The 24,929-nt window shown below is 48.4% G+C and overlaps 3 protein-coding genes and 1 long non-coding RNA gene across 4 annotated transcripts; 1 reads left to right on the top strand and 3 right to left on the bottom strand.

The window, feature by feature from the left end:
• Positions 1–1,063: 1,063 nt before the first annotated feature.
• On the top strand, positions 1,064–2,913 carry LOC101782883 (protein DMR6-LIKE OXYGENASE 2). The gene is made up of 4 exons (XM_004974735.3): positions 1,064–1,404; positions 1,506–1,741; positions 1,848–2,178; positions 2,273–2,913. Exons 1-4 carry the CDS (start codon positions 1,183–1,185, stop codon positions 2,525–2,527), a joined length of 1,044 nt encoding a protein of 347 aa, XP_004974792.3. The 5' UTR covers positions 1,064–1,182; the 3' UTR covers positions 2,528–2,913.
• Positions 2,914–7,268: 4,355 nt separating this feature from the next.
• On the bottom strand, positions 7,269–11,644 carry LOC101784768 (protein DETOXIFICATION 27). The gene is made up of 8 exons (XM_022827452.1): positions 11,248–11,644; positions 8,859–9,400; positions 8,690–8,776; positions 8,546–8,602; positions 8,225–8,463; positions 7,996–8,114; positions 7,792–7,878; positions 7,269–7,698 (listed from the first exon to the last, which is right to left on the bottom strand). Exons 1-8 carry the CDS (start codon positions 11,521–11,523, stop codon positions 7,651–7,653), a joined length of 1,455 nt encoding a protein of 484 aa, XP_022683187.1. The 5' UTR covers positions 11,524–11,644; the 3' UTR covers positions 7,269–7,650.
• Positions 11,645–19,903: 8,259 nt separating this feature from the next.
• Positions 19,904–20,570, bottom strand: LOC105914678. Its single transcript, XR_001164383.2, has 2 exons — positions 20,385–20,570; positions 19,904–20,276 (listed from the first exon to the last, which is right to left on the bottom strand). It is a non-coding gene; the product is annotated as an uncharacterized LOC105914678 (long non-coding RNA).
• A 60-nt stretch (positions 20,571–20,630) lies between these two features.
• LOC101784088 (protein DETOXIFICATION 27) lies at positions 20,631–24,690 on the bottom strand. The gene is made up of 8 exons (XM_004973653.4): positions 24,099–24,690; positions 22,072–22,613; positions 21,889–21,975; positions 21,682–21,738; positions 21,355–21,593; positions 21,138–21,256; positions 20,939–21,025; positions 20,631–20,847 (listed from the first exon to the last, which is right to left on the bottom strand). Exons 1-8 carry the CDS (start codon positions 24,390–24,392, stop codon positions 20,797–20,799), a joined length of 1,476 nt encoding a protein of 491 aa, XP_004973710.2. The 5' UTR covers positions 24,393–24,690; the 3' UTR covers positions 20,631–20,796.
• Positions 24,691–24,929: the final 239 nt, after the last annotated feature.

The following is a 24,929-nucleotide window of genomic DNA, read 5'->3' as shown; positions in this document are numbered from 1 at the left end:
AACCATAGAAATTTTTCTCTGAATGATCACTACTGTGGCCATCTCATTGTAGCCGGTCCATGCAAACATTGAAACAGCAACCACTCCCACTTGGCTACTTGCAAGTAAACAGGTCGCCTCGTTAATATAAGGCAACATTTATTTTTGGATCAAAGGCGCTACCAGCTCGAGACACGCGGTATGAAACTAGTAGATGTTGTTCTTTTAATTTCAAAGCACGTAGTTCTTATAATGATCAGATCGAAGTATGAAGTACTTAAATGTATGTCGTTTTTCCCCTTGTGAACAAGTTAACGTCTGGATTAATGCGGGGGAGAAATTAATGTTGACACAGCTAGCTCATCTATCCTTTTCCAAATAGTCATACAATTTCGCTTTCAGTTTTGCCCATCTCACCTATCAATAATAATGGTGTTAGAAACACGAACATTTTATATAGCTAGATTGAATTCTCAAATCTCAACCAAGTCGCATATTGCCTGGTGAACCATTTAACCTCCCGGAAAGCTTCGCTAAAATGGTGGCACCAGCCAAAAATAATATTTTTTCTATTAGGACAAAACAGACATAATAAAGAATTATATTCCTGTTAAATATGTATAATGTTTTATATTCATTTTGGTAAATACCAAATAATATTTTTCCATGCAAGACATTCCTTTTCCCTCTGAATTCATGTTTTAAAAGCCGCCACAAAATATGATGATGAAAAAAAGGCACACATGACATGGCTAAATGAAATTGTTCGCGTACATTTATTTTGAAGAAACAAATTTAAATTTTTGGCATAAAAGTTACTTAGGTACCCACGCTGCTTGCGCGGACCACCTTTTGCTAGTTTAAAGAAAACAAAATGACTTGCACATGCACTACGCGCGGTAATGTTTTATGCTTTTAGCTGAAGGCACAAAACAACGAATCCTTCTTGTATGACAACTGAGTACAAGTGTACAGCATCGCGAAAAATATCTTCACAAACGTACACAACAGCTGCTGAACCATGTGGCTTCTGCCATGTCACGTCCAACGCCGCACCGCTTACGATTGTCATTGTGTCCTTCAATGAACGCCGGGGCGCCACGGCAAACACCTACACTAGCTGCGCGTCGCGCGTGGTCTCGCCTGGCTCGATAGCTCTGCGCTGCTCCAGAATCATCTCCGGCCTCTCTGCACTCCACAGCCATGGCGGGAACTTCTCTGCATCACTCCACGGATCCGTGCACAAACGGCGAGCACAGCGGGCACGACCACCCTGCCATGCCCTCGTCGGACATTGGAACACGCGGTGCGGACGACGGCATCCCCGTCGTCGATTTCGACGTCCTCATCAACGGCGCGGCCGATCAACGGGCGCAGGCGATCCGGGACCTCGGCCGGGCGTGCAAGGACTGGGGCTTCTTCATGGTACGTTTGGAGAACACTGCCGATGCACGCTGTTCTTCTTGCTTACGTACGTGCAAGATCGTTAATGGCGTGTATCGATATCGATCTGGCACGACATGAAGGTGATCAACCATGGGGTTCCTGAGGAGCTCAAAGATGCAATGATGGAGACATGCAAGGAGCTGTTCAGTTTACCGGAAGAGGAGAAGGTGGAGCATTTGGAGGCCGGGCCGATGGATCCTATACGAATTGGGACGGGCTTCTTCTCCGTTGTCGACGGCGTCAGGTACTGGAGGGACTACCTGAAATTGTTCGCGCACCCTGAGCTCCACTGCCCTGCAAAACCAGCAAAACTAAGGTACTGGACTACTGGTGCAATTGCCAATCAGTTTGCTGCGCTGTGTCTGTCATCTTTGGCACCATATCCATCGCTGCAACGATCGTGTCCTGCTGCGCTTTGTCAGGGACGTTGCTGCCGAGTACTCGGCGAGGACGAGAGACCTGCTGCTGTCACTCGTGAAGGCGATCTCCGAGAGCTTGGGCCTCGGCGGCGGCCGCATTTCGGAGGCCATGGATCTCGACTCCTGCTTCCAGATCCTCGTCGTGAACCGCTACCCGCCGTACACCGGCCCGGACAGTGTGGGCATGGGGCTGCCCGCGCACTCCGACCACGGCCTGCTCACCCTGCTCTTCCAGAACGGCGTCGACGGGCTCCAGGTCGAGCACGACGGGCAGTGGCTCCTCGCCAAGCCCCTCCCCGGCGCGTTCTTCGTCATCGCCGGCGACCAGCTGGAGGTAACAACCTCAGTTTTGGCTTCACGATCTCTTGTCACGGTTGTAAGCACGCCAGCATATGTCATGCCGTCTACGTGTTCGACTGTGCGTGCAGATCGTGAGCAACGGGAGATACAAGGGCGTGCTCCACCGCGCGGTGGTCGGCGGCGAGCGCGCGAGGATGTCCATGGTGAGCATGATCTCGCCGTGCCTGGACACCGTGGTCGAGCCTGTCCCGGAGCTGGCACCCGACGGCCAGGGCCTCGAGTTCCGAGGCGTCAGGTACAGAGACTACATGGAGCATCAGCAGAGCAACAAGCTCGACGGGAAAGCGGCGCTGGACATCGCCCGGGTGCAGCGCGTGATCTGACGTCGCAGGGCCTGAGAACTGAGATTGAACAGCTCAGCTAAAGCCTGAGACTGCTTCTGCAGATTTTTATGCCATGTTCCATGTTCCACAAATTTCAGGAAATTTTAAATTAGCCTGAGCAGCTAATGCAGTTGTATCGACAATTGGACAGAGGACTGAAGATCATAAAGGTTGGCGTACGAGATGATAGTAGCAGCAGCTTGATTAGTGAGGAGGACCACTCATAGCGAAATAGAGTTCGAGCATCGGCATCAGCGTTATGAGATTGTTGATCTCTCAGGATGAAACTGGGTCGTATCTTATATGATGGGCCGTCCTACTTGAGAGATCAACAAACGGGCCTTCCCCTCTAATTGTCCATAATAGACAATTTCGGCCTGCTTCAGTTGCCACCTCATATGTTATCTTTTTGGGAAGTCCAGCCCACAACAACACTTTACCACAAGGCGATAAACCTCCGGAAATCCTATCCATCTTCCGGAAGGTGGATAAGCCTTTCATCTTCCGCTTTAAGATTTGTATAAGGAAGCTGCTGGCGGGGGTGGGAGGTGGGCGGGACGGCTCGGCGGCGAGGTTGCCGCCAGCCGTGGGTGGTGGTCGAGGCGGCGGCAATTAGGATTTCGGGTTTCTGCGGCCGGAGATCCAATGTCCACCGGACATAGAGGAGAAGGTCATCGGCGGCGGCAAGCCCGACGGCGGTGGCGGTTCGGCGGGATGGGTGAGCAACGCCGGAGGGGAGGTGGGCGCGGGGGCGGCGCGGCGCGGCGGCGTGGAGGACGGCGGGGGCAGCGGAGATGGCGCCGCGTCTGGCTCGGTTAGTGGCGGCGGGGATGGCGGAGGCGAATCCGGCGGCGGCCGCCGCCGGAGACTGAGCAGGCGAGCGGGGCGGGGGAGCAGCGCCGGAGAGGAGGGAGAAGCTGGTGGCCGGCGAGGCGGGGGAGCGGCGCGCAGCGGGAGGTAGATGAAGCTGACGGGAGGAGGAAGAAGATGGAGTGGGCTCTGTTGGGCTTCAAAGATAACTTTACCCACCATCCGATAGATGCATAGGAGGCCCCATAAACCTCCAGCCGTCGCGCAGGTTCCAACCGCTCGCTTGGCTGCCGGCGAGGGCATGGCATCCCGCCTCTACCTGACGGAGTCTCGGTCGTCTTCTCAACGGTCGGTTTGCACGCCCGATCAAGTGCGCGGGCGCAATCCGGGGTCAATGGGTCATGTCTGGACCTGTGAATATGGGGCTTCGTCTTGGTACTGGTACGTGACCCTGACGGTGTGTATCTTTCAGTCCAGAGCTAATTATCACGACCTTACACAGCTTCTCGTTCAACATCATGGATTCCTGGTTGATTCTGCGCTTTTAGAAGAACTAGGCTTCAGAGACTTGACTTGGGAGGAATGTTTGAGTTAGAAACTAACCAAATTTAGGCGATGTTTTGATCCTTTTTAATGTTCTTAGATGCATGCTACTGCTCAGTGCTTGCTACAAACCTAGTTTAATTGTTGGTTCCATTTTGACTCGAGACAATAATCCTTCTAACTAAAACTAGATGGTCACATAATCATAACTCTAACTCACAACAATCAGTAAATTCTTAATATAAATTAATAAGAAAGGGAATAAAGGGGGAAAACCACAACCTTAAGAATACGGCTTGGGTGCTTTGTTGGTACCTTTACTTTTCCTAAATCGAACTAGAAAATCAATCATGGACCAATCCAAAATGCCTGAAAAGCATAGAGAAGCACGGCCTCTTATGTCCGAAATCTGTCTCATTTAAGCAAGACACAAAGACGTTATCCAATCCATAAATTTAGGTTCTCTATGGGATAAGGTTCTCTATGACGATGTGCCCTTAAGACTGATAATATCATCCCACATGCAAAACTATTTAGATTTAAAAAAATTATAAATCTTACATCGAGCATCAAAATTAAATTCTAATTGCACCAATGGATTTCTAACTTTACAATACGATCCCACTTAAAGATATTTGGACGAACTTTTTTTATTCGTATTTTTTAATCAAGGTTGCATATCCTGTACACGTTAAACACATTATACAAACCCGTGGAATAAAACAATCATACACATCGAACATATTATACAAACTCATAGAAAAAAAACGTATACCCTTAAAACTACGGTGAATACTTTTTATTTTCTTATCTCTCTTTCTCCTTTTCTTTTCTTCTTATCTTCTATTGTATTTTTGTAATACTATTTATTTTCTTATCTTTCTTTCTCCTTTTCTTTTCTTCTTATCTTTTATTAATTTTTTGGTAATACTATTTATTTTCTTATGTTTCTCTTCTTCTTCTTTCTTCTCATCTTTTCTATCTTTTGCCTTTTCCTTTTATTTTCAATTTCTAATGCATGCAGGCTACTTTCACACCATGTTCAATTTTTTTCTCATTTCTTTTTCTTTCTTCCTCTCTTTATCTCATTCCTTTTTAGATTATTATATTAATTTTTTATTTTTTAAATTTATTTTGCTTTTAATTATTATTAGTGATATTTATATTATTCACTTTATTTATTTTCCTCTATTATTTTCGTTGCGTATTATTTTATTCTATGAGTTGGTTCAATTTGTTCAACGTGCACCACTATTTTTCTTCATGTTTATATAAATTGTTCTAACTGTGTAAAATTTGCTCCGTAAGTTTGTATAATTTATACATCTTTGAATTTGTGTAAGTTGTTTGACGTGTATAGTTATTTTATTCTCCAGGTTCATATAATTTGTTCATATAATAGCTCGTATAATTTATTCTGGTTTGTATATCTTTATTTTTATTCTGGTTTGTATATCTTTATTCGGCAATATAGACTTATTTGTTCATAGCATCCAGTTTCTATTATGTTCTACACGTATTTTGTTCACTTGTAAGAATAATTAATTTGCGCATAAAGTTATTTTTCACATTTGTAAACTAATTTTTTTGCTATGTTAAATTATTTGTTCATATTTTAGATTAAAGTATTCATTTGTATGAATAGTTTGGTGGCGTGTGAATCTATGTTAATTTTTTAGACATGATTCTAAATTATTTTTTAGTTTTTGTAGACTAAGTTGTTCGAAGATGTGGACTTTTTTATTTTCATGTTTGTTTTCATGACTAAATAATTAAGTTATTATGTTATTTGTTATTTTGTAGGCTAAGTTGTTCGAAGATGTAGAGTTATTTGTTCGTGATGTTCCTGTTCTATATTTTCCATGTACGATCGATTGTCTATGATGTTCAATATTTTTGTTCGTGGTATACCACTATTTTGTTCATCGTGTTTAATCTTTTTTTCGTGATTCACGATCCTTTTGTTCGCATTATATCATTTTTTGTTTGTCATGTTTAATTTTTTGATCGTAGAAAATTGTCATTTGTTTGCAGGAGTTAGAACTAATTATTCTGCCTCCAATAATAATTATTTTATTATGTGAATTTGTAAAATTTGTTCTATATATATATATTTGAGAAAATTTTCCAACTTGGTAAAAATTTAATAAAAATATTTATCCAAATATACTTAGTTGGTCTGGTTTTGAAGATTTTATTGTAAGAAACTTATTGGTGGAAGATCTCGTATTGATGAAATCAGAATTTAATTTAGATGTAGGGTTCTGTAGATATTTTTGGGTGATGTCATCAATTTCGTCCTCTATTGCATTTCAAGCATGCACCGGTTATATTTGTTTTGTGAGTTTGTATAATTTATTTTTAGAGATTGCAGGATTTGGGTCTCAATTCGTACGCCTTTTAGAATTTGACACCCCTATCATAATGACATGTGGGATCATTCTGAGTTATTGACATGTGGATCAAGTTGTCAAATTTTGAATAAAAAAATTTGTCCAAATAGTCAATTGTAAATCAAATAAGGCAAGCCAGCGTAAGGCTGCTAATAGTAAACCAATAAGGCACACCAGTACTAATAACATGTCGATATGAATGTTACCGTATCCTACTATTGCTTATTATGGGCTAGTAGGGATCAATAGTAGCATATCCCTACCGGTGTGCTTTGGGCCATCATAGATGGGCCGACTTAGATGAGGTGTGCTGGAGTAGCGAGCCTTCAAAGTCAAGATGTGTTCTTTTTTTTAGGGTGGGTGGGGGGTTGAGGCGTGGTTATCACCGTATTTTTTGTTTTTTTGCCTCTAGAGGTATCCTTTCAAAATATAGACCTTGAGCTCGGCGTCATAACTTTTGACGCCGAGGAAACACATCTCGGCACCATGGCTAATGGCGCCGAGGTCTTGGCGAGGCATCGGACGTGGCGGTGACCTGGTGCCGACGTGGACAAGGCCTCGGCGCCATAGAGCTTGGCGCCAAGCACGGCGCCATAGATCTCATCGTCGAGGTGTTACTCTATAGCTCTTGACGTTTAGGATGAAACAAGTATAATTGTTCCGAGAAGCATGCAACAACCATACTACAGTTCAGCTGGTTAGGACGCGCCAAGATCTATGGCGCTGAGGTCTTGTCCACGTCGGTGCCAGGTCACCGCCACGTGTGACGCCTCGCCAAGACCTCGGCCATGGCGCCGAGACATGTTTCCTCGGCGCCAAAAGCCATAGCGCCGAGCTCAAGGTCTATATTTTGAAAGGATACCTCCATAGCGTAATTGTGAGTATCTTTAAAAAAAAGGCTAAAAAACAAAATATCGGATATCACCCTTGCAAGGACTGCCACTGTCCCCTCTTAATATAGGCTGAGTTGATTTGCAACCCCCCAGCATATTAGGTAATTATAACCCATGATGACATCTTAATTTTGTGATTAGTGGTGCTGTCTTAAGTAATGGATTAACGGATTAGTCAATATCACAAAACACAAAAGACAATGGGGGGATGACATGGCTAATGATTGCTGTCCAAACTTTGCTTACGGTGCCCTAGGCGCTTGGATTTTGAAACCTTAGTGCAATTTTAGAAGGCTAAAAGAATCGCATATAATCATTATTCTTTGGCTCCGAAGTTCTGCTGGCAGTCCTGCCTCCAAATGTAGTTGAAGGTTGGAGCTCATAGCCGTATATATACCCATTTTTCCTTCAATCCTCCAAATTAACTGATGATCGTTTTGTTGAGCTCCAATTAATGTTCACTGTGAGGCAAGAAACTGCACCTTCATTTTGAGCTGGGCCATACTCTCATTCGTGTACTGGCTTTCTTTGCCTGCAATGGAACAATAGACAACACAAACATTTAGTAGTAAATTCAAATCTCCAAAGAACAACTTGATAAGGAGAAAGAAGATGAGATACTCACCTCTTCATCCCAATCGCATCTGGTAGTGAGATAGGCCAGTACCAGCGTCTGAACGGCGGTTCCACCAATCAATCCGGACCAGATTCCCTGCAATTTTAGGCATAAATGATTGTCAATCTGACTTGAAAATTGCTCGATCCAAACTAATCTGCACGAGTTCGTTGTGCAGTCTCTCCAGTCGGTCGTGTAAATTTGGATCATTACCCCAACTCCGAAATTCAAAGGCCAACCGAGTATGACACCGAGGGGGACTCCGACCAAGTAGTAGCTTCCGATGTTCACGTAGGCGACCAACGCTTGCCATCCTGAACCGACAGCCACGCCTGCAACACCAGTTAACAATGCAGAGCCCACATTAGTGTTACTCATGTTTGGCCATGGCTCTACACTGAACATGCATGTCCTGTCTGGTAGTTCAGGTTCAGTGACTTGCCTGAGAGGACGGGTTGAACGCTGTTGAGGAGGACGGTGAAGGCAAGCAGCACGGAGAGTTTGTGCACGGCGCCGAGCACGACCTCGCTGTACGTGAAGAGGAGCGCGAAGTGGTCATTGAAGTAGAGGATCACGCACCAGAAGAAGAGGCCGATCAACACGGAGGTCGTGGTGGAGACGACGATGGCGAAGCGCGCGCCCTTGCCGCTCCCGGCGCCTAGCTCATTTGCCACCCGCACGCTGACATTTTTGCAGAAAGCTGGTTATATTAGCGCTGACTGATCGGCTGATTTCTCTGAGACAAGTGAGCTCGTACACATACCCTGTTGCAGCCAAGAAGCCCAAGGGGATCATCAGCTCCCATCCGTTAATCGTCAGGCTATATTTGGAAGAATAATCAGTCATTCCATTTAGATTTACTTGGAAAGTAATTTGGATCGAAATGGAAAATTAAAGTACCAGTTACCATATGGAGAGTGCGTCGACAGCGATTTCAGCGTTCTTCAGGTATCCAGTAAGCAACACCAACACTCTGTAGTACCAGTTCTCCAAGCTGCAGATGAGCAATTCATTAAGATGTTAATGACATGAGTTTGGAATAACAATAAAATGTTCCTATCAAATAATGGATGTACCAGAGCATCACACCGGAGGCCAAAGAGAGCTTGATGAACTCCCAGAAATCGGCAAACGCCTCCATCGAGAACCCCTTCCAAGATAGCGGGCACCCGCCGCCAACGACGTACAAGAACTGGCCCAGCGCAACGAGCCACCACGACAGATCCGCGGCCACGACCGCCCCAACGATCCCGAGCTGGAACCGCTGCACGAGCAGGTACGTTGCGACGACGTGGATGACGAGCGTGACGCCGGCGGTGGCCGCGGTGACCCAGTTTTTGAGCTGGCTCTGCAGGAACCGGGTGAGCGGGACCTGCATCGCCATGGCGAAGTGCTGCGGGATCAGCCAGACGCTCATCTTGCCGGCGAGGTGCGCCAGCTCCGGCGACTGCCCGATCAGCAGCAGCAGGTCCTCCATGAGGATGTAGGTTGGTGTCAGCGCCACGGCGAAGAGGAGCAGCGCGATCCATGAGCGCTGGAGGTACACGCCCAACATATGGTACTTCTTGGCACCAAATGCTTGCCCACACAACGTCTCCAGAGCGCTCGCCATGCCAAGCTGCACCAAATCAATCACAAGGGCCGGTAATTGTTACTATGATCTAGTATTTGAGTAATGAAAGCTCTTTTCAGTGAGATCCATTAATTTGTGCTGGACAAGAGTGGGTAATTTTGAGTTTCTTATTAGCCTCCTGAAAATAATGAGATATTCATTTATGAGTCAATCACAAGAGTATACAAAAAATTACCACATTTTCAGAATAATGTTTATTAAGTAAAACATTTAGGAGACTATGAAACTCAAATAAATTACTGTACTCATGTAAGCACTAGAAAGTTTGACTTAAGTTCGTTTTAGAATATAACACTACAGGAAATCGTTTGAAAATCGCTATCCCACCTTTTAGGTTATTTATTTTAATTTTCGACAATTGCTACTTACCTGTCACATTTTTTTGTCAAAAAGAAATTGGACTTGTATGTTCCGGTACAAAGGAAAAATTATTTCAGACATATTTAATGTTCTTGAAAATAATATGAAAGTTTCTTATCATTTGATCCACTTTTTTTGTAGGAGAAACAGGTTGAATCTATACTTTTGAAAAGTGGATGGTTGCTTGGGCATAAAAGGTCACGCGAATTGTTTCTTTTTTTCCCCTGCTGAAGCGATCTAGATAAAGTGAATTGTGTGCTCTTTTGTTGGCTCTCTTCTACCATCGGCCTCGATTCTCCCTGAATGGCTTCTATATTTTATAAAAAAGCACTAGGCATGTCGTATGCCATGACGAGAAATGGCAGATTAGTTGCAGATGTCGTATGCCATGACATGACACCCATGACACATGCTGGGCTTGCATGACAGCCATCGGGCGCGTACACGCAAGCGTTCAACGACCGGGGGCACGAGCATGGCACATCACTTCATTAAGTCTCGCTTAGAAAAATGACAACATCCATCATGCGCCGACTGACTAATTTGGCAGAACTAGTGTACGCTATCCAAGGATTGGATTCTCTTTTTTTTTTCTGAACTGAAGAGTGTCAAAAGTTGTTTATGCCTTGGCTCGTTGGCTGTCTATCGTAGGCAGCAATCATCCACATAAAATACGGCACCGGAGGCAGACTGATTGAGATTCAATCTTTTACAATGCATGCACCTCTTCTTTAAAAAAAAAGTAGACTTCTAAGTTACTACTGGTCGACACTCGACAGAGAGATTACCTTATGATGGTATGACAGCCAGAGTTAACAAAGTAATCACGACCTGATCTACCTATAGCTTTCGATGGGGCTAGCCAAATAGTTAAACATGGATCCTCCTTATCATGACGATTGAGCACGCGGAATTTGTGTCCGTAAATTCAACGGTCGATTGATGCATCCAAAAGTTAAATAATAAAACTCAACTACCACGTAATCATGAACCTATGGAAAAGGACGACTACGGTCGAGCAGGGTCAGCGTCCTAATTGATTGGTTTGGGATCAATTTGCTTTATTCTCATTTCTTTTATCGTAACTCGTCAGAGTATGAGGTTTGGTGCAAATGGGTAAGCATAGAATCATCTAGGGGCAACTTCAACTTAGGTCTCCTTTGGCACGGCTCATTCCAAAACAACTTCACCGGTGAAGCCAAAGCCGGTGAAGTCAAAAAAAAATTAGCTTCACCCGACTTCTAGTTCATTTTAGTCCCACCTTACAAAACGGCTTCACGCTATAATGTCTCGATTTGCGTGAAATAGATGAAGCCAAAGCCGAAATAAGTCGTGCCAAAGAGGACCTTAGAAACCACCTAGTAGTTTTTCATGCATGCCACCCTCACATCACATCGATTCAGGTAATAAGCGTACATTACAAAGTTCGTTCTTTCAGCACCCTGTCAGCGTAAAATGTAGTAGTAGCGTACCAGGAATCCGAAGTTGAAGCCGGCGACGACGGTGGCGGCGATAGAGAAGGCGGCGAGCTCGAGGTCGCCGAGGTGGCCGATGAAGGACTGCGAGACGACGTTGATCCCGTACAGCGCGATCCGCTGGAAGATGGCCGGCCCCACGATGCGCCACAGCTTCTTCGACTCCACCCACCACTCCACCGCCGCCCGCCTCGCGCGCCCCCTGGTCGTCGTCGTCGACCCATCGCCGCCGCGCGGCTGCAGCAGCGGCGCCGTCCCCGTCGCCGCCTCCATCGTCTCACTCTACGCTAAGAGGACGCAGGGTTTTGGTTGCTAGTGGTGGGCGATCCACGATTGGTCTGGCGACCTGTTATATAAAGGGTTGGAGACGGGCACAGCGCGTCGGCGCGTAGCGCGCACCCGCGAGGGAATAACCACTCCCTTTGGGGCCATCTGCCGGAGAATGGATCAAATCGGCAAAATCAGCATGCTTGTTTAAGCGATAGAGTGATCACTTCGGATCTCTTAACCAAAGGGAAAAGAAAACGACTTCAAGGACGACAGTATGACACGGAGTCGCCGTCATGTCACAGATGACCTATTGAGTATTGACCCAGCGTAACTAGGACTTTAGTCCCAAATTGAAAGTAGAGAGTGAGCGAGACTAACTTAAACAACTAACTTTAGGAGGCATTGCAATCTTGGGTTAATCATTTTACGTGAAACGAGAATTAAAGTGTAATAAGTAGGTTGTAGCTAGAGTAAGTATTGTTCACTCAACGTGCAGCCATTTTTCTAGGCTGAGTTGTTACACTAGAATCCTGATGGATCTCTCTTTAATAATCAACAAAAAAAATCTAAAAACTTTTCCTCTTATTTTTTTCAAATAAATAAAAAAAATTGAGGAAATAAATACTATTTTGGACCTTAAAATAACTCTGATTTCATGTTATGAATCTCAGCACCTTCTCTATCAATACAAAGATCGGTAGGTTAACCTATCGGTCTCTCTTTAGAAAAAAAGATGTTCTAAACCCCAGCAATATAATTGAAAATGAATGACTGGTTGAAGTTTAAAAAATTCCACTACATCTGAATCAAACCAAAATGGCATGCTTCATAGATCTAAAGCATCGGCTTGCAATCAAAATGTTGCTTGTTGCCTTCAAATACTGCACGACGAAACCTTATCCGCACCGGCTCCTAACTTTAATCCATGTCGGTTATCCAATATGCAAGCAACAAGGATTGATCATGAGTATGTTCAGAACAACTAGAAAGTCGTTCATCTTGTTCAAAATTTATATCTTTATATAATAAAGTTTGTCTCGATCTGAATCCGTTTGATAGTTTTGTAAATTTACAAAATAAGCTAAAATTAATTGACAAATGCCGGAACATATTCATGCCTGATCATAATAAGAACCATCATGGATGATATGTATATGTGCAAGATCATATTAGAAGCCAGCATCAACATGGATAAACACTAAAAAGTATCCATACTAGCTGGTATTATGAGATGGCACGGATAATAAGTACATGAGTCAATTGGTAATATGAGCTGGCATGGATACTTGTCAAACTATCTATGCTCATGCCGAGGAAGGTTCTCATGCACCAGTGTCTGCATTTCAGCTCTCACATTTTTTAGAAATCAGCTCCACAGTCCAAACGGTGCCCACGAGATGCACCGTCCGATGTGCATCCAACGATGCACATCGGCCGGGAGCACAGGAGGACACGAGTGCACCAGACCTTTCCTCATGCCCATGGATAACACTTGGGGAGTGGGGCTCCTATCATTGCGGGCTCTTATTATGAGCCAACTTTCATATCTTATTCATGTCGGTTCTTTATTTGTCGGACGAATGAGCTGGTAGAGATGGTTACCACTTTATAGTAGTGCTTCATGAGCATATATCAAATTAGGCGTGTTGTCTCTAGGTCAATTGGTTAAGACTTAGTTTAAATACTTTTTAGAAAAGTTGTTTGATATTTTTATAACGATAGGTTTCATTCTACGTAATTTTTTAACATGTTAAAGATTCAAATAATACTATAATATGTGAAATAAAGTCTTACTGACTACAGTAACAGTATTATCGCAACCCAAAGCTAATGAAATAAAATGGGAACATTGGTTAATTATTTAATTTTGCCTAGATTATTTCATATTTACACCGTTTTCCTAGCATATTCCAGTACTCGAAAACTTTGCTATTCCGTGTCTTAATTAACATTATTGAAAGGTACTGCAGATTTCTTTTATACAAAACACTTTGCACATTTTCATTTCTAGCTGGACCACCCTAAACATCCGCAAATGTCAGCGCTAAGGGAACGAGGTCCCCCGAGGAGGTACTTACTGTTGGAGGCCGCTTGTAGAAAAAGGCTTCCTCTTCATGGAGCCCACTAAGTGGATGGGCCTCGAAATACGAAACCTAAGGAAGGATCAGAAAAATATCGTCTCCACATTACGGGACCCGTCGAGGGCCCACGTAGGCTGAAGAGGCCTCCCGGGAAGCCTCCCGAGAAGGCTCGCTTCACAACTAAGCAAGCGGTGGCGTATCCTGGCATGAGAAGGGTGTGGCAGTTGGGAAGGCTCACTTCGCAGCTAAGCAAGCGGTGGCGTATCCTGGCATGAGAAGGGCGCGGTAGTCGAGGTAGGCCGTTAGCAGGCGCCCTGTCCTCGTAAAAATACCATCATTACAATTGATGGGATGCGCCTGTGTGCCTCGGGGACTGACAGGCACACCCGTCCCATACAATAGGTGGCGGGCGCCGCTCTCGTGTTAAGAGCACCCCGCCAGGCTCCCGGCCGCGCTCTGCCAAAGAGGCGGGCCCACATTGAGGACCTGGGAAGCGGCAAAAAGCCCTTTGTAGACTCTGTCAGAAGGGCAGGCCCTCACTCTGGACCCGGGAAGCGGCGAAGGGCTCCCGGGAAGGTCCACGGGAGCCAGGTTCAACGCTCCCCATCCCGGGACGGTGGGGCCGGGCTGATAAAAGCAAGGATTACTAAAGTAAATATGAAATTGACATACAAAGAACTTAGACGGGTGCTCCAACACCGTGCGTACCAAGGCAAGGGAGCGTCAGGGCAAATGGACAACGCGTCAGAGGAACTATAGCAAGGAAGACGGTCATTGGGTCGTCACGTTCAAGATGGATTGGGGTGCGAGGCTCGCCCCAATCAGTCCTCCTCCACCCCCAATGGGCTTGGCCTATAAAAGGCCAGCTCTTGTACAAAGACAACAGACGACTCTAAGCAATAGAACACACAGGACGTAGGGTGTTACACTCCCGAGTGGTCTGAACCTGTCTAAAAGCTCTTTTACCGAAATTATACACTAACTCCCCCAAAGTCCTCCCGAATCGCTACGCACAAACTAACCTCAAGCTGGATCTCTAAAAGAGGATCCCATCGGATCCCCATCCTCGATGCTTGACCACCGTTAGCTGGCGCACTAGGGGCTGAGGTGTTGTCTCTCTTTTCTCTGCGTCTCCGGATCCTAAGAGGAGGCCTGGACTCCACGCCAACGCAGGTTCACCGTGACACTTTCAATTCACGAGGACTTGCTTATTTAAATGATTCACATGCAAACATATCCTCATACATTCCGAGGTTCAATATCGTGAAAGGGTGCGTCGTGCTAGTATAGCCGCTAGTGCGGCCTTTAGTTACTTGCTCGAGAAATTGAGATCTATACACGCGCTTTTAGTGCTCGCAACGCGCACACGTGGGTTTGGCTGCACGTGTTGCCTTTTCTTTTTCTTAGTCACTTGAAGGATTTGACAGAATTTTTAAAGCCGATTCTCTGCTGATTTCAGTAGGAATTCTACCAAACAATTTTTAGAGAAAAATGCTTCTTTCTGATTCTGTGAAGTGATTATCTGAAATGAACTAAGAGGCTGTGAGCTGAAAAAATTATTTCTCCTAATTCTGTGAAGTGATTCTCCGTTCTAATTTTAAAAGTTTATGTTAGAGAATCATTTTTAGTCACGTAGTCACTTCTCCGGAAAAAATCAACTTCCATGACGAATCGGAATTAAAAGAAACCCTGCCAAAACATAGTACCCGCGTACGCACCGCACGCCGCCGGCCGCTCCAAACAGCCGCACGCCCGGCGGCTCGCTTGTGCCCTGGTGGATCCCAAGCGCTCGGGTGCTCATCCGCGAGCTTGGGCCCACGCGTTGCTTCCGGGATGTCAAGCCACGTGCTATCCCTGCGTCCCGGGGTTGTACTGTTACTACCCGGCACGTGTACCGTCGCTGGCCCGGGTCTCCCGGGCACGTGCCGTCGCTGCCTCCGGAGTCCGGACGCGCGTACGCGGCCACTCACAGCCTCCCGGGCACGTGCCGTCGCTGCCCTAGGCGCGCGTACGCGGCCACTCCTGGCCTCCCGGGCACGTACTATCGCTGCCCTGGGCCTCCCGGGCACAAGTCGTCGCGGCCCCGGGCGCGCGTACGCGGCCACTCCCGGCCTCCCGGGCACGTACTGTCGCTGCCCCGGGCCTCCCGGGCACGTACTGTCGCTGCCCCGGGCCTCCCGGGCACGTACTGTCGCTGCCCCGGGCCTCCCGGCCACGTGCCGTCGCTGCCCCGTACGCGCGTACGCGGCCGCTCCCGGGCACGTATTGTTACTACCCTGCGGCCGGACGCGGATCGAGTTCGACCACCATGAGAGCCTGCATGCATGGCGCCGGCCATGACCCGTGAGGCTCCAGATAGGAGATGAGGACTCCACCACGCCGACATAGGTTTGCCGTATCGTTATTGATTCAGGAAGTCTTGCCGTAAATGTTTATTTAAATATCTCACGACAAGATAACCTTTAAACCATGCTCAAGTATTGACCAATGACCAGTTAATACTCCGTAGCCTATAAGAGCATGTTGTATTAGAATGGCTGTTAGTACTGCCGCCGCTACTTACTAATGAGGCTGGTCCAGGCATGCTTTGTGTCATCGCAGCAAGGATGTGCATGGAACTGTTTTGCCTCTTTTCTCTCTTATCGTCTCTTGCAGATTGAGTTGCACGTCCGCACGTGTACTGCACTGGCCGCTCCAAGCAGCTGCACGTGAGACTTCTCGGATGCGCCCCGGCAAGGCCCACGTGCTACCTCCCGAGACGTCCAGCATGTTGCCCCGAGCATATGCTGTTGCTGCCCCGGGGCACGAACTACGAAACCACAGCTCCCGGGCATGCATTGCCTACGCATACTAGTGCTGCTCCCGGGCATGCACTACGGCTGCTCCTGGGACCCGGGCTGCTGCCCCGGCACGTACTAGTGCTGCTCCTGGGCATCCTACCGCAGCTCCCGGGACGCGTACAGCTGATGCTTCCGGGCATATATATATGCTACTGATGTTCCCGGGCACGAACGATTGACGTGGATGCTCGCCGGCATGAACCACCGCTGCTACCGAGATCCCGGGCTCGCGGCCACCCCGGCCCGGTGCTGAAGCACGCGGCCACCCCGACTTGGCGTGGTGACGCCCGAGTTGACTCGACGCCCGACCCGGTGTGGCGACGCCCACACACGGCGCGGCGGCTACCTCGAGTTGCCAGCGACCGCACCTGACATTGTGCGACAACAACGGCGCCACTCAATCTCGGATGACCCCACGACGACTCATGGTGGTGCACGAACGACGCCGAGGTCGATGGCGGTCGCACTAAAATCCACCCGGTGGCCCACTCCGGCGAAGAGCCGACTCCGGTCGCACGAAAAGTTCACCCCGGTGGCCTGCTCCAGGGGAGAGCCGACTCCGATCGCACTAAAATCCACCCCGGTAGCCGTTCCGGCGGGGAGCCGATTCCGATCGCACGAAACCCCGGCGGCCCGGCCATCTGGCCGCGGCCGCCTCACGGCGGTCGCACCAAAGCCTGGTTTCACCACAGCTCATGAGTACCACTTTGAGCGTTGGTTGCTCGGGTAGGCCCACGCGTACGGTGGGCACGACCAAGGTACTGTGCCCGCGTACATGAGCCAACGCATACGTGCTCTCTCATACATAATAAGCATTAAATCGTGCATCTGGGTATTTACGTGCATAGCTATAATATGCCATGCACGTGCTCACTTAAACCGCGGTGCATGCCGGTCGCACACGTGGTTGACGTGCCGTTTTCTTACGCCAAAAGATTGAGATCGAGATACATGCAAGTACAGAAATATTTCTAATCAAGTTGCTCCTCTTCCCTACTATGCGAGCACACATGCATATGCACGGGTGCGTCAGTATGGCATACAGCTCGGACGGCAACTCCATGCAAATGGGCAGCGAAGGAAGCCAGGCTCCTGAGGAGGTCCCCGGGGACGCACTGGAGCCCGGGTCAGGAACTCCTCCCCCGCGGGCGCGCCGAGCTCGAGTCCGGCTCATGCGGCCCGGAGCCCGGGGCCTCCTCCGGGAGCTCTCCTAGGACCACCGACGACGCGGTTTGTCCCGGGAGATCCCGGGGCCTCGGCTGCCCGCATCCCAGGGTCCGGACCAGTGCAACTTCTGTCTCCCGGGATGGCTGAGTACGTAGCCCAGTGCGTGTGCACCTGCGTGGCTGCACTCAGGCATGCACACTCGTGTGCTGCTCGGCTCAATCACCTCCCGGACGTACTGCTGAGATGACTACGACAGGATGACGTGTATGAGCTACCCGGCCGAATACACCACATGTCCGGGTACGGTGCCAGTGCTGCTACGCGCATGCGTGCAAGCACGCCCGCTAACGCCCGCTTAACGCATGCAAGCACGCACGCGCACATGCTATTGTTTGTTGCTGCGACCATCAAAGTGAACGAATGCTACACTAGGTGGCTGGGCGTGGCCGGCTCGGAAGTTCGACGGGCATGAGCTTGGAAGTCTGTCGTGGTAGGAAGAAAAGAAATGATAAAGAAAGAGAGAAGCCTCTGTCGTGGTGGCCGCAGGGTGGCATTCGAAGCCTCGTCCGCAGGAGAGTGGCCCCACACCTGATCGGGTCCTCGGCCAGGCATTGGGCCAGGGGCTACTGTCGGCGTCAAGGAAACGGGGTACCCGCGCAAACGGTTGAGGGAGGCGCTCAACCGCCACGGTGGATCCCGGAATGGGTCCATTGGCCTCGGGATGCCCCCATAAACTTCCCGAGGACATCGTCACTAAAGAGCCTCGGGAAAACATACACAGCTAAGGCCGTGTTTAGTTGGGGAATTTGGGAGGTGCCAAATTACTGTTACAGCACTGTAGCACACTGTAGCGTTTCGTTTGTATTTGTGAATTATTGTCCAAATATTGACTAATTAGGCTCAAAAGATTCGTCTCGCAAAGTACAACAAAACTGTGCAATTAGTTTTTAATTTCATCTACATTTAGTACTCCATGCATGTACCGCAAGTTTGATGTGATGGGGAATCTTCTTTTTGCATAGTGTCAAAGTTGGGAGTTGGGAGTAACTAAACATGGCCTAACTCTTCCTTTGGTACGAAGGAAACCCACATGACACGTTAAACAAGGAGACCAAGCAAGCCTCCCACCTAATATAAAGGGGGTGTTTGGATACGAGGTGTTAAATTTTAACAGTGTCACATCGGATGTTCGGATGCTAATTAGGAGAACTAAACATGAGCTAATTATAAAACTAATTGCAGAACCCTGTGTTAATTCGCGAGATAAATCTATTAAGCCTAATTAATCCATCATTAGCAAATGGTTACTGTAGCACCACATTGTCAAATCATGGACTAATTAGGCTTAATAGATTCGTCTCGCGAATTATACTCCATCTGTGCAATTAGTTTTATAATTAGCCTATATTTAATACTCCTAATTAGCATCCAAACATCCGATGTGACGGGTGTTAAACTTTAATAGGTGGTTGCCAAACAGGCCCTAATATATGGATGCAGACACCACAAGATAGAAGACTATCGGCCATCAATATTAAAGAAGCAAGCATGCAACAACACCCTCCACGGCAAGATTCCTTTGGAATAGGGATGGCAGCATGCATGGGATGGCAACATGCATGCACAAGGACAAGACATGACCAAGAACAACTCCTCCACGGTGATACATGCATGAAACCTCAAGATTTGATCTTAAGGGCAAGATGTATCATGAGAGGGTAGCAGCCATGTACTCTCCCTCTCTCTCTCCACCCACTTGCTCTTTTCACTCAGTGTGAGAGCATGTGGTCCGCGGTGAAGATTCCAAGATAGTGGGATGCATGCATGTTTGCAATAAAAGAAGGCCAGCACACTCCGGCGGGCGGCGGCATGTCGGCACCCATGCAGCGTCTCGTCAACTGTGGAGTCAAGCTTCTTTATTTTCCTCTATACTTGGGATCCCTCTTGGAGTATAAAAGAGGAGACCCGGGGTAGGGAAAAGGGGCTTCTTCCTCCCTCAGATCCATAGCTCAAGAACGAGGTTTTCCTCATGTATTCTTTAGTTTATACACTGTCATAAAATATGTTGATAAGCAATATGTAGGACTATTATCCTCCAGGAGGCTCGAACCTGGGTAAAAATCTCTCCGGGCTCACCACTCGTACTATTCAAGAGAACAACACGTTCATCCCGTGGCCGAATCTTTTTAAAGGGGTTCCCTTAGACCCCTGCTCCGACGTTTGCACGTCGTCAGCTGGGTTGTACTGTTCGTACTCAACTACATTTTCTCCCGTTTAACACATTCAAGCTCCATATTTCGGGAAACAAAACATTCAAGCTCCTGCTGTAACACACAGGAATGCAACAGTGAGCATAATCAGAAACACACACACACCGACATTCACGTGCCATAAGCATTGGGACAAGATGGCGATTGGCGAATGACTTGTGCTAGATTCGCTCAATAATGGAACGCAGTATTTGCACACTGAACTGAAATAGTGGTGCAACATAATCCATGTTACTACAAATTTGCAAGAGGAACACAAATGTAATTATGTGATGACGACTCTGATATGGTGGACTTGTGGTACGGAGGTCCTCTTTGGCAGGTGCCGTACACTACCTCGAGAAACTTGTCGCCAGCCGCCAAATGTACGTAGTTGAAGGCTGAGCTCATGGCTATACCTGTACAACGAACATAGCAACATTTGTTATTCAATATCGTCACGTGTACTCGACTCTTCTGTTTAGAGTTAACAAGAGAGTTGAGTAGCCTTTTCTTCTTCTTTTTACCGGGAGTTATCTTGATCATGGCTGAGCTCCAATGTCGTTCCCTAGGCTTGGCTAACAAAGAGGGGGTGTTTGGATACGAGTTACTAAACTTTAGGAGGGTCACATTGGATGTTCGGACGCTAATTAGAAGGACTAAACATGAGCTAATTATAAAACTAACTGCAGAACCCCTATACTAATTCGCGAGATGAATCTATTAAGCCTAATTAATCCATCATTAGCAAATGGTTACTGTAGCACCACATTATCAAATCATGGACTAATTAGGCTTAATAGATTCGTCTCGCGAATTAGACTCCATCTGTGCAATTAGTTTTATAATTAGAATATATTTAATACTCCTAATTAGTATCAAACATCCGATGTGATATGTTCTAAAGTTTATTAGGAAACACCCCCGAGCAGCTTCAGTTTATTTTAAGTCGGCCGCCCATTTCTGCATTCTCGTACTGGCTATCTTCGCCTGCAAAGAAACAGTACAAGCAATAAACTGAGATACAGGGAACAGAAATGGAAAACTTCAGAAGCAAAGGAAAAGATGAGGTGATGCCTACCTCTTCATCCCAATCACATTTGACGGTGAGGTAGGCCAGGATCACCGTTTGAACGGCGGTCCCGCCAATCATCCCCGACCAGATTCCCTGAAATTCAGGCGCGTAAACTGTCAAGATCAGCCCAAACTTTGCCTTGTGCTTCGCACAAAGTCGTTGGTGCCATGATGGATACTGATTGCGCATGTTTTGATAGCATTACCCCGACTCCGAGATGCAGCGGCCAACCGAGTATGATACCCAAGGGGACTCCGATCAGGTAGTACGTCCCGACGTTCACGTAGGCGACCAACGCTTGCCATCCTGAACCAATGGCGACCCCTGCAACGGCAACAGTGAAAATGTCATCTTATCCTGCTTGGAAGTTGGAACCGTGGGCACGTGTAGGCCATGCCATGTCAGGTTCGTCGGCGGCTTGCCTGAGAGGACGGGCTGCACGCTGTTGAGGAGGATGGTGAAGGCGAGCAGCACGGAGAGCTTGTGCACGGCGGCGAGCACGACCTCGCTGGAAGTGAAGAGGAGCGCGATCCGGTCGTCGAAGTAGAGGATCAAGAACCAGAAGACGAGGCCGATGACCACGGACGTCGTGATGGAGACGATGATGGCGAAGCGAGCGCCTTTGCCGCTCCCGGCGCCGAGCTCATTCGACACTCGCACCCTGCATTCCATCACCGGCAAATCTCTGCTGGTTAGTGTACTATTCATCAGATTTCACTTGGCCATGTATACACCAATCGTGTACGTACCCTGTTGCTGCTAAGAAGCCGAACGGAATCATCATCTCCCATCCGTTGATCGTCTGGCTGCATTTGGATCAAGAAGTGGAACCAATGCATATTGGCATATTGCACTTAGATATGAAATTGATCTAATTTTCGTTTTAAAAAAGAAACTGATCTAATTTGGATGTGAATGGCGTAGACTGTTGTTCGTGCTAAGCACCATTTCCGTACCATATGGAGAGTGCATCCACAGCGATTTCAGCGTTCTTCAGGTAACCTGTCAGCAACACTAGCACTCTGTAGTACCAGTTCTCCAAGCTGCCGATGAGCAAATTCATAGGATGTTAACAGCTTGAGAAATATGGAACAGTAACAAAAAAAAAATGTTCCTAGCCGTCAAATGGAAGTACGTACCAGAGCATCACGCCGGAGGCCGAGGAGAGCTTGATGAAATCCCAGAAGTCGTTGAACGCCTCCATCGAGAAGCCCTTCCACGACAGCGGGCACCAGCCGCCGACGACGTAGACGAGCTGCCCCAGCACGACGAGCCACCACGACATGTCGGCGGCGGCGACGGCCCCGACGATCCCGAGCTGGAAGTACTGCACGAGAAGGTAGGTGACGACGACGTGGACGGCGAGCGCGGCGCCCGCGGTGACGGCGGTGATCCAGTTCTTGAGCTGGCTCTGCAGGAACCGCGTGAGTGGGAGCAGCATCGCCATGGCGAAGTGCTGCGGGATCAGCCAGATGCTCATCCGCCCCGCGAGGCGCGACAGCTCCGGCGACTGCCCGATCAGCAGCAGCAGCGGCTCCATGAAGATGTAGGTCGGCGTCAGCCCGGCGGCGAAGATGAGGAGCACGATCCACGAGCGCTGCAGGTACACGCCCAGCATGTGGTGCTTCTTGGCCCCGAACGCCTGCCCGCACAGCGTCTCCAGCGCGCTCGCCATGCCCAGCTACACATCATCAGATCATTAACTTAACCATCAGTATTAGTGCGATTTACGCACGTTTTTTTACTGCGTGACTGCGTAGCCCAATGCTGTACAACTCCTACAGTGCATGGCGTGAGCCATGACGAAATGGCAGAATAATTGAGGATGAAGATGGTGACCACTGACCACATTATATTTGTACGGCTCCTGCGAGCTCTGATGAGCTCTCCACCCGTAGGTGGTGACCCTAGATTTGTGCCAGTGTCCAGTAGCAGACAGAGCTAGACGGCGTTGGCAGCGGCCAAGGCACATGGAGACAAAGGTAAGAACGTCGACACACTGGAATCGTACGAACTCAAACTTCAGCCGGTGACAACGATCGATCCCACACTGATGCATGAGACCGCGTAAACGCACGCACCCAACTAGAACACGGGTCTCCTCTCCTGACCTTCGGCCGAGATGGCAACATGGCTCACCTGATTGGCTCTTGTTTGGCAAGATGTATGGAGCACTGCACCGGGATTGGATTCGGTCCCTGAACCGGAATTGTTTGCATCTCTTTGCTGTCTAGCGTCGACGTCAAAACTATTCACAGAAAATGGAGTTCCGGCGCGGATCCGATCGATCTCAGTAGCCCATGGATGGGCCTTTCCTGAAATAAATGGTGAAGGCTAGGTACCAGCAGACAGAAGCGATTAGCTGGTGATACTGAGACAGCGACACTTAGCAAGCTACTTACTTATTAATTGAACATGTTGGTGTGCCTGTAATTTTCAACAGCCGCAGCCAGTTAAACGCGGCTTGCTCTAATTTATCATAAACGAGTAGCAGGCCGAATATCCCGGTCCATAAATCTAATCAAATTCGACTATAGCATCACATCTCTCATCTCTGTCCATTCATAAGTAGCTACTTCCCTGAAAAATAATCATAAGTTCATAACCAGCTACCGCGTGCCCCCAGGGGCTCAACTCTATTATATAATTTTTTTATGAGGCCTAATCCTATTTGGAGGTAAATTAACTAACATTGCAAAGTACGGGTTGAGCAATATTCAGAGCCATTTGCATCCGGAAGGCTGCCCACTGGATTGGCCATTTCATATTTCTAGCATAAAGGTTTCGATCAGAGCGATTCGGTTCTGACTTGAGAGCCGCAAGAACTCGTGATGACTTGGATGGAGATTGCTCGGTGGGTCTGGATCCGTCTACTACCTACTCTCTCATCTTCCAAACCCAGACGCAGAAGACACGTTCCTGTTTCTCCAAAGCGGCAAAACGCAGTTCACGCGATGGGAGCGACGAGCAAGTTACTTCACGTGATCTGCCTGCCTTAAGAAACGAACAGAGAGAGCAGTAGAAAGGCAGGTCCGATCGATACGAGCCCCACGCATGTGTGGTGAACTGGGCTGTGACTGTGATTAGGCGGTAGGCACGAATGCGTGCGTGAAAACGGCATGACCAAGCAAGAGCAACGGGCAATGAGCTGGTGTGTGCGCCGTACCAGGAATCCGAAGTTGAAGCCGGCGACGACGGTGGAGGCGATGGAGAAGGCGGCGAGCTCGAGGTCGCCGAGGTGGCCGATGAAGGCCTGCGTGACGACGTTGATCCCGTACAGCGCAATCCGCTGGAAGATGGCCGGCCCCACGATGTTCCACAGCTTCTTCGACTCCACCCACCACTCCACCGCCGCCCGCCTCGCGCGCCCGGCCTTGGTGCCGCCCGCCGCCGCCGTCTCCCCCGCCCCGCCGCGCGGCTGCGGCTGCAGCAGCGGCGCCCGCGCCTCCTCCTGCTCCATGGCAGCGCACGGCGCGCTTCCTGCTACGAACGACGACGACGTACGCACGCGGTCGGGCTGGTTCGTCGCGAGCGAGCGGTGCGCGAGCTGCGACGACACTGCTGGCTCCGGCTCCCGCTGTATATAGAGTGCAGAGAGGGAGGGTCGTAGACGGCTGTGACCTGTGATAGAGTGTGCATGCTGCCGCGGGCCAACCAAAATGGGCGATGTCGTCGCCTCGTCGGTGCCGTCAGACTGGCCGGAGCAGCAGACCAACCCCCAATTCCGGCACGTTTCGCCGGGGCCCGGGGGCACCGGTGGGGCACTGGGCACAGGTGCCGTGGGGTCTGGCTCGGCTGCGGCAATGTATACTAGCTGTTGGACGCGCATGGTGCAGCTATCGCTGGACGTGTCAGCGTATCATCGAGGCTTGTTTAGGGCCTGTTTTCTTCCGGCACCCGTCACATCGAATGTTTAGATACTAATTAGGAGTATTAAACGTAGACTATTTACAAAACCCATTACATAAGACGAATCTAAACGGCGAGACGAATCTAT

Source organism: Setaria italica, chromosome VI (assembly GCF_000263155.2).
Source record: "Setaria italica strain Yugu1 chromosome VI, Setaria_italica_v2.0, whole genome shotgun sequence".
NCBI classification, from domain to species: Eukaryota; Viridiplantae; Streptophyta; class Magnoliopsida; order Poales; family Poaceae; genus Setaria; species Setaria italica.
The sequence above is the reverse complement of the archived record's forward strand: the minus strand, read 5'-3'. Positions and strand labels throughout refer to the sequence as shown.

Bases quoted from the DNA above. Each gene is read 5' to 3' on its own strand.
- LOC101782883 (XM_004974735.3), top strand. From the start codon at position 1,183: ATGGCGGGAACTTCTCTGCATCACTCCACGGATCCGTGCACAAACGGC. The intron at 1,405-1,505 runs GTACGTTTGGAG...CACGACATGAAG, and splicing joins AGGACTGGGGCTTCTTCATG to GTGATCAACCATGGGGTTCC. The intron at 2,179-2,272 runs GTAACAACCTCA...CTGTGCGTGCAG, and splicing joins TCGCCGGCGACCAGCTGGAG to ATCGTGAGCAACGGGAGATA.
- LOC101784088 (XM_004973653.4), bottom strand. From the start codon at position 24,392: ATGGAGCAGGAGGAGGCGCGGGCGCCGCTGCTGCAGCCGCAGCCGCGC. The intron at 21,739-21,888 runs GTACGGAAATGG...ATCCAAATGCAG, and splicing joins GTGGATGCACTCTCCATATG to CCAGACGATCAACGGATGGG. The intron at 21,594-21,681 runs GTACGTACACGA...GATGGAATGCAG, and splicing joins GGCTTCTTAGCAGCAACAGG to GGTGCGAGTGTCGAATGAGC.
- LOC101784768 (XM_022827452.1), bottom strand. From the start codon at position 11,523: ATGGAGGCGGCGACGGGGACGGCGCCGCTGCTGCAGCCGCGCGGCGGC. The intron at 9,401-11,247 runs GTACGCTACTAC...GATTTGGTGCAG, and splicing joins GCTTCAACTTCGGATTCCTG to CTTGGCATGGCGAGCGCTCT. The intron at 8,777-8,858 runs GTACATCCATTA...GCTCATCTGCAG, and splicing joins GCCTCCGGTGTGATGCTCTG to CTTGGAGAACTGGTACTACA.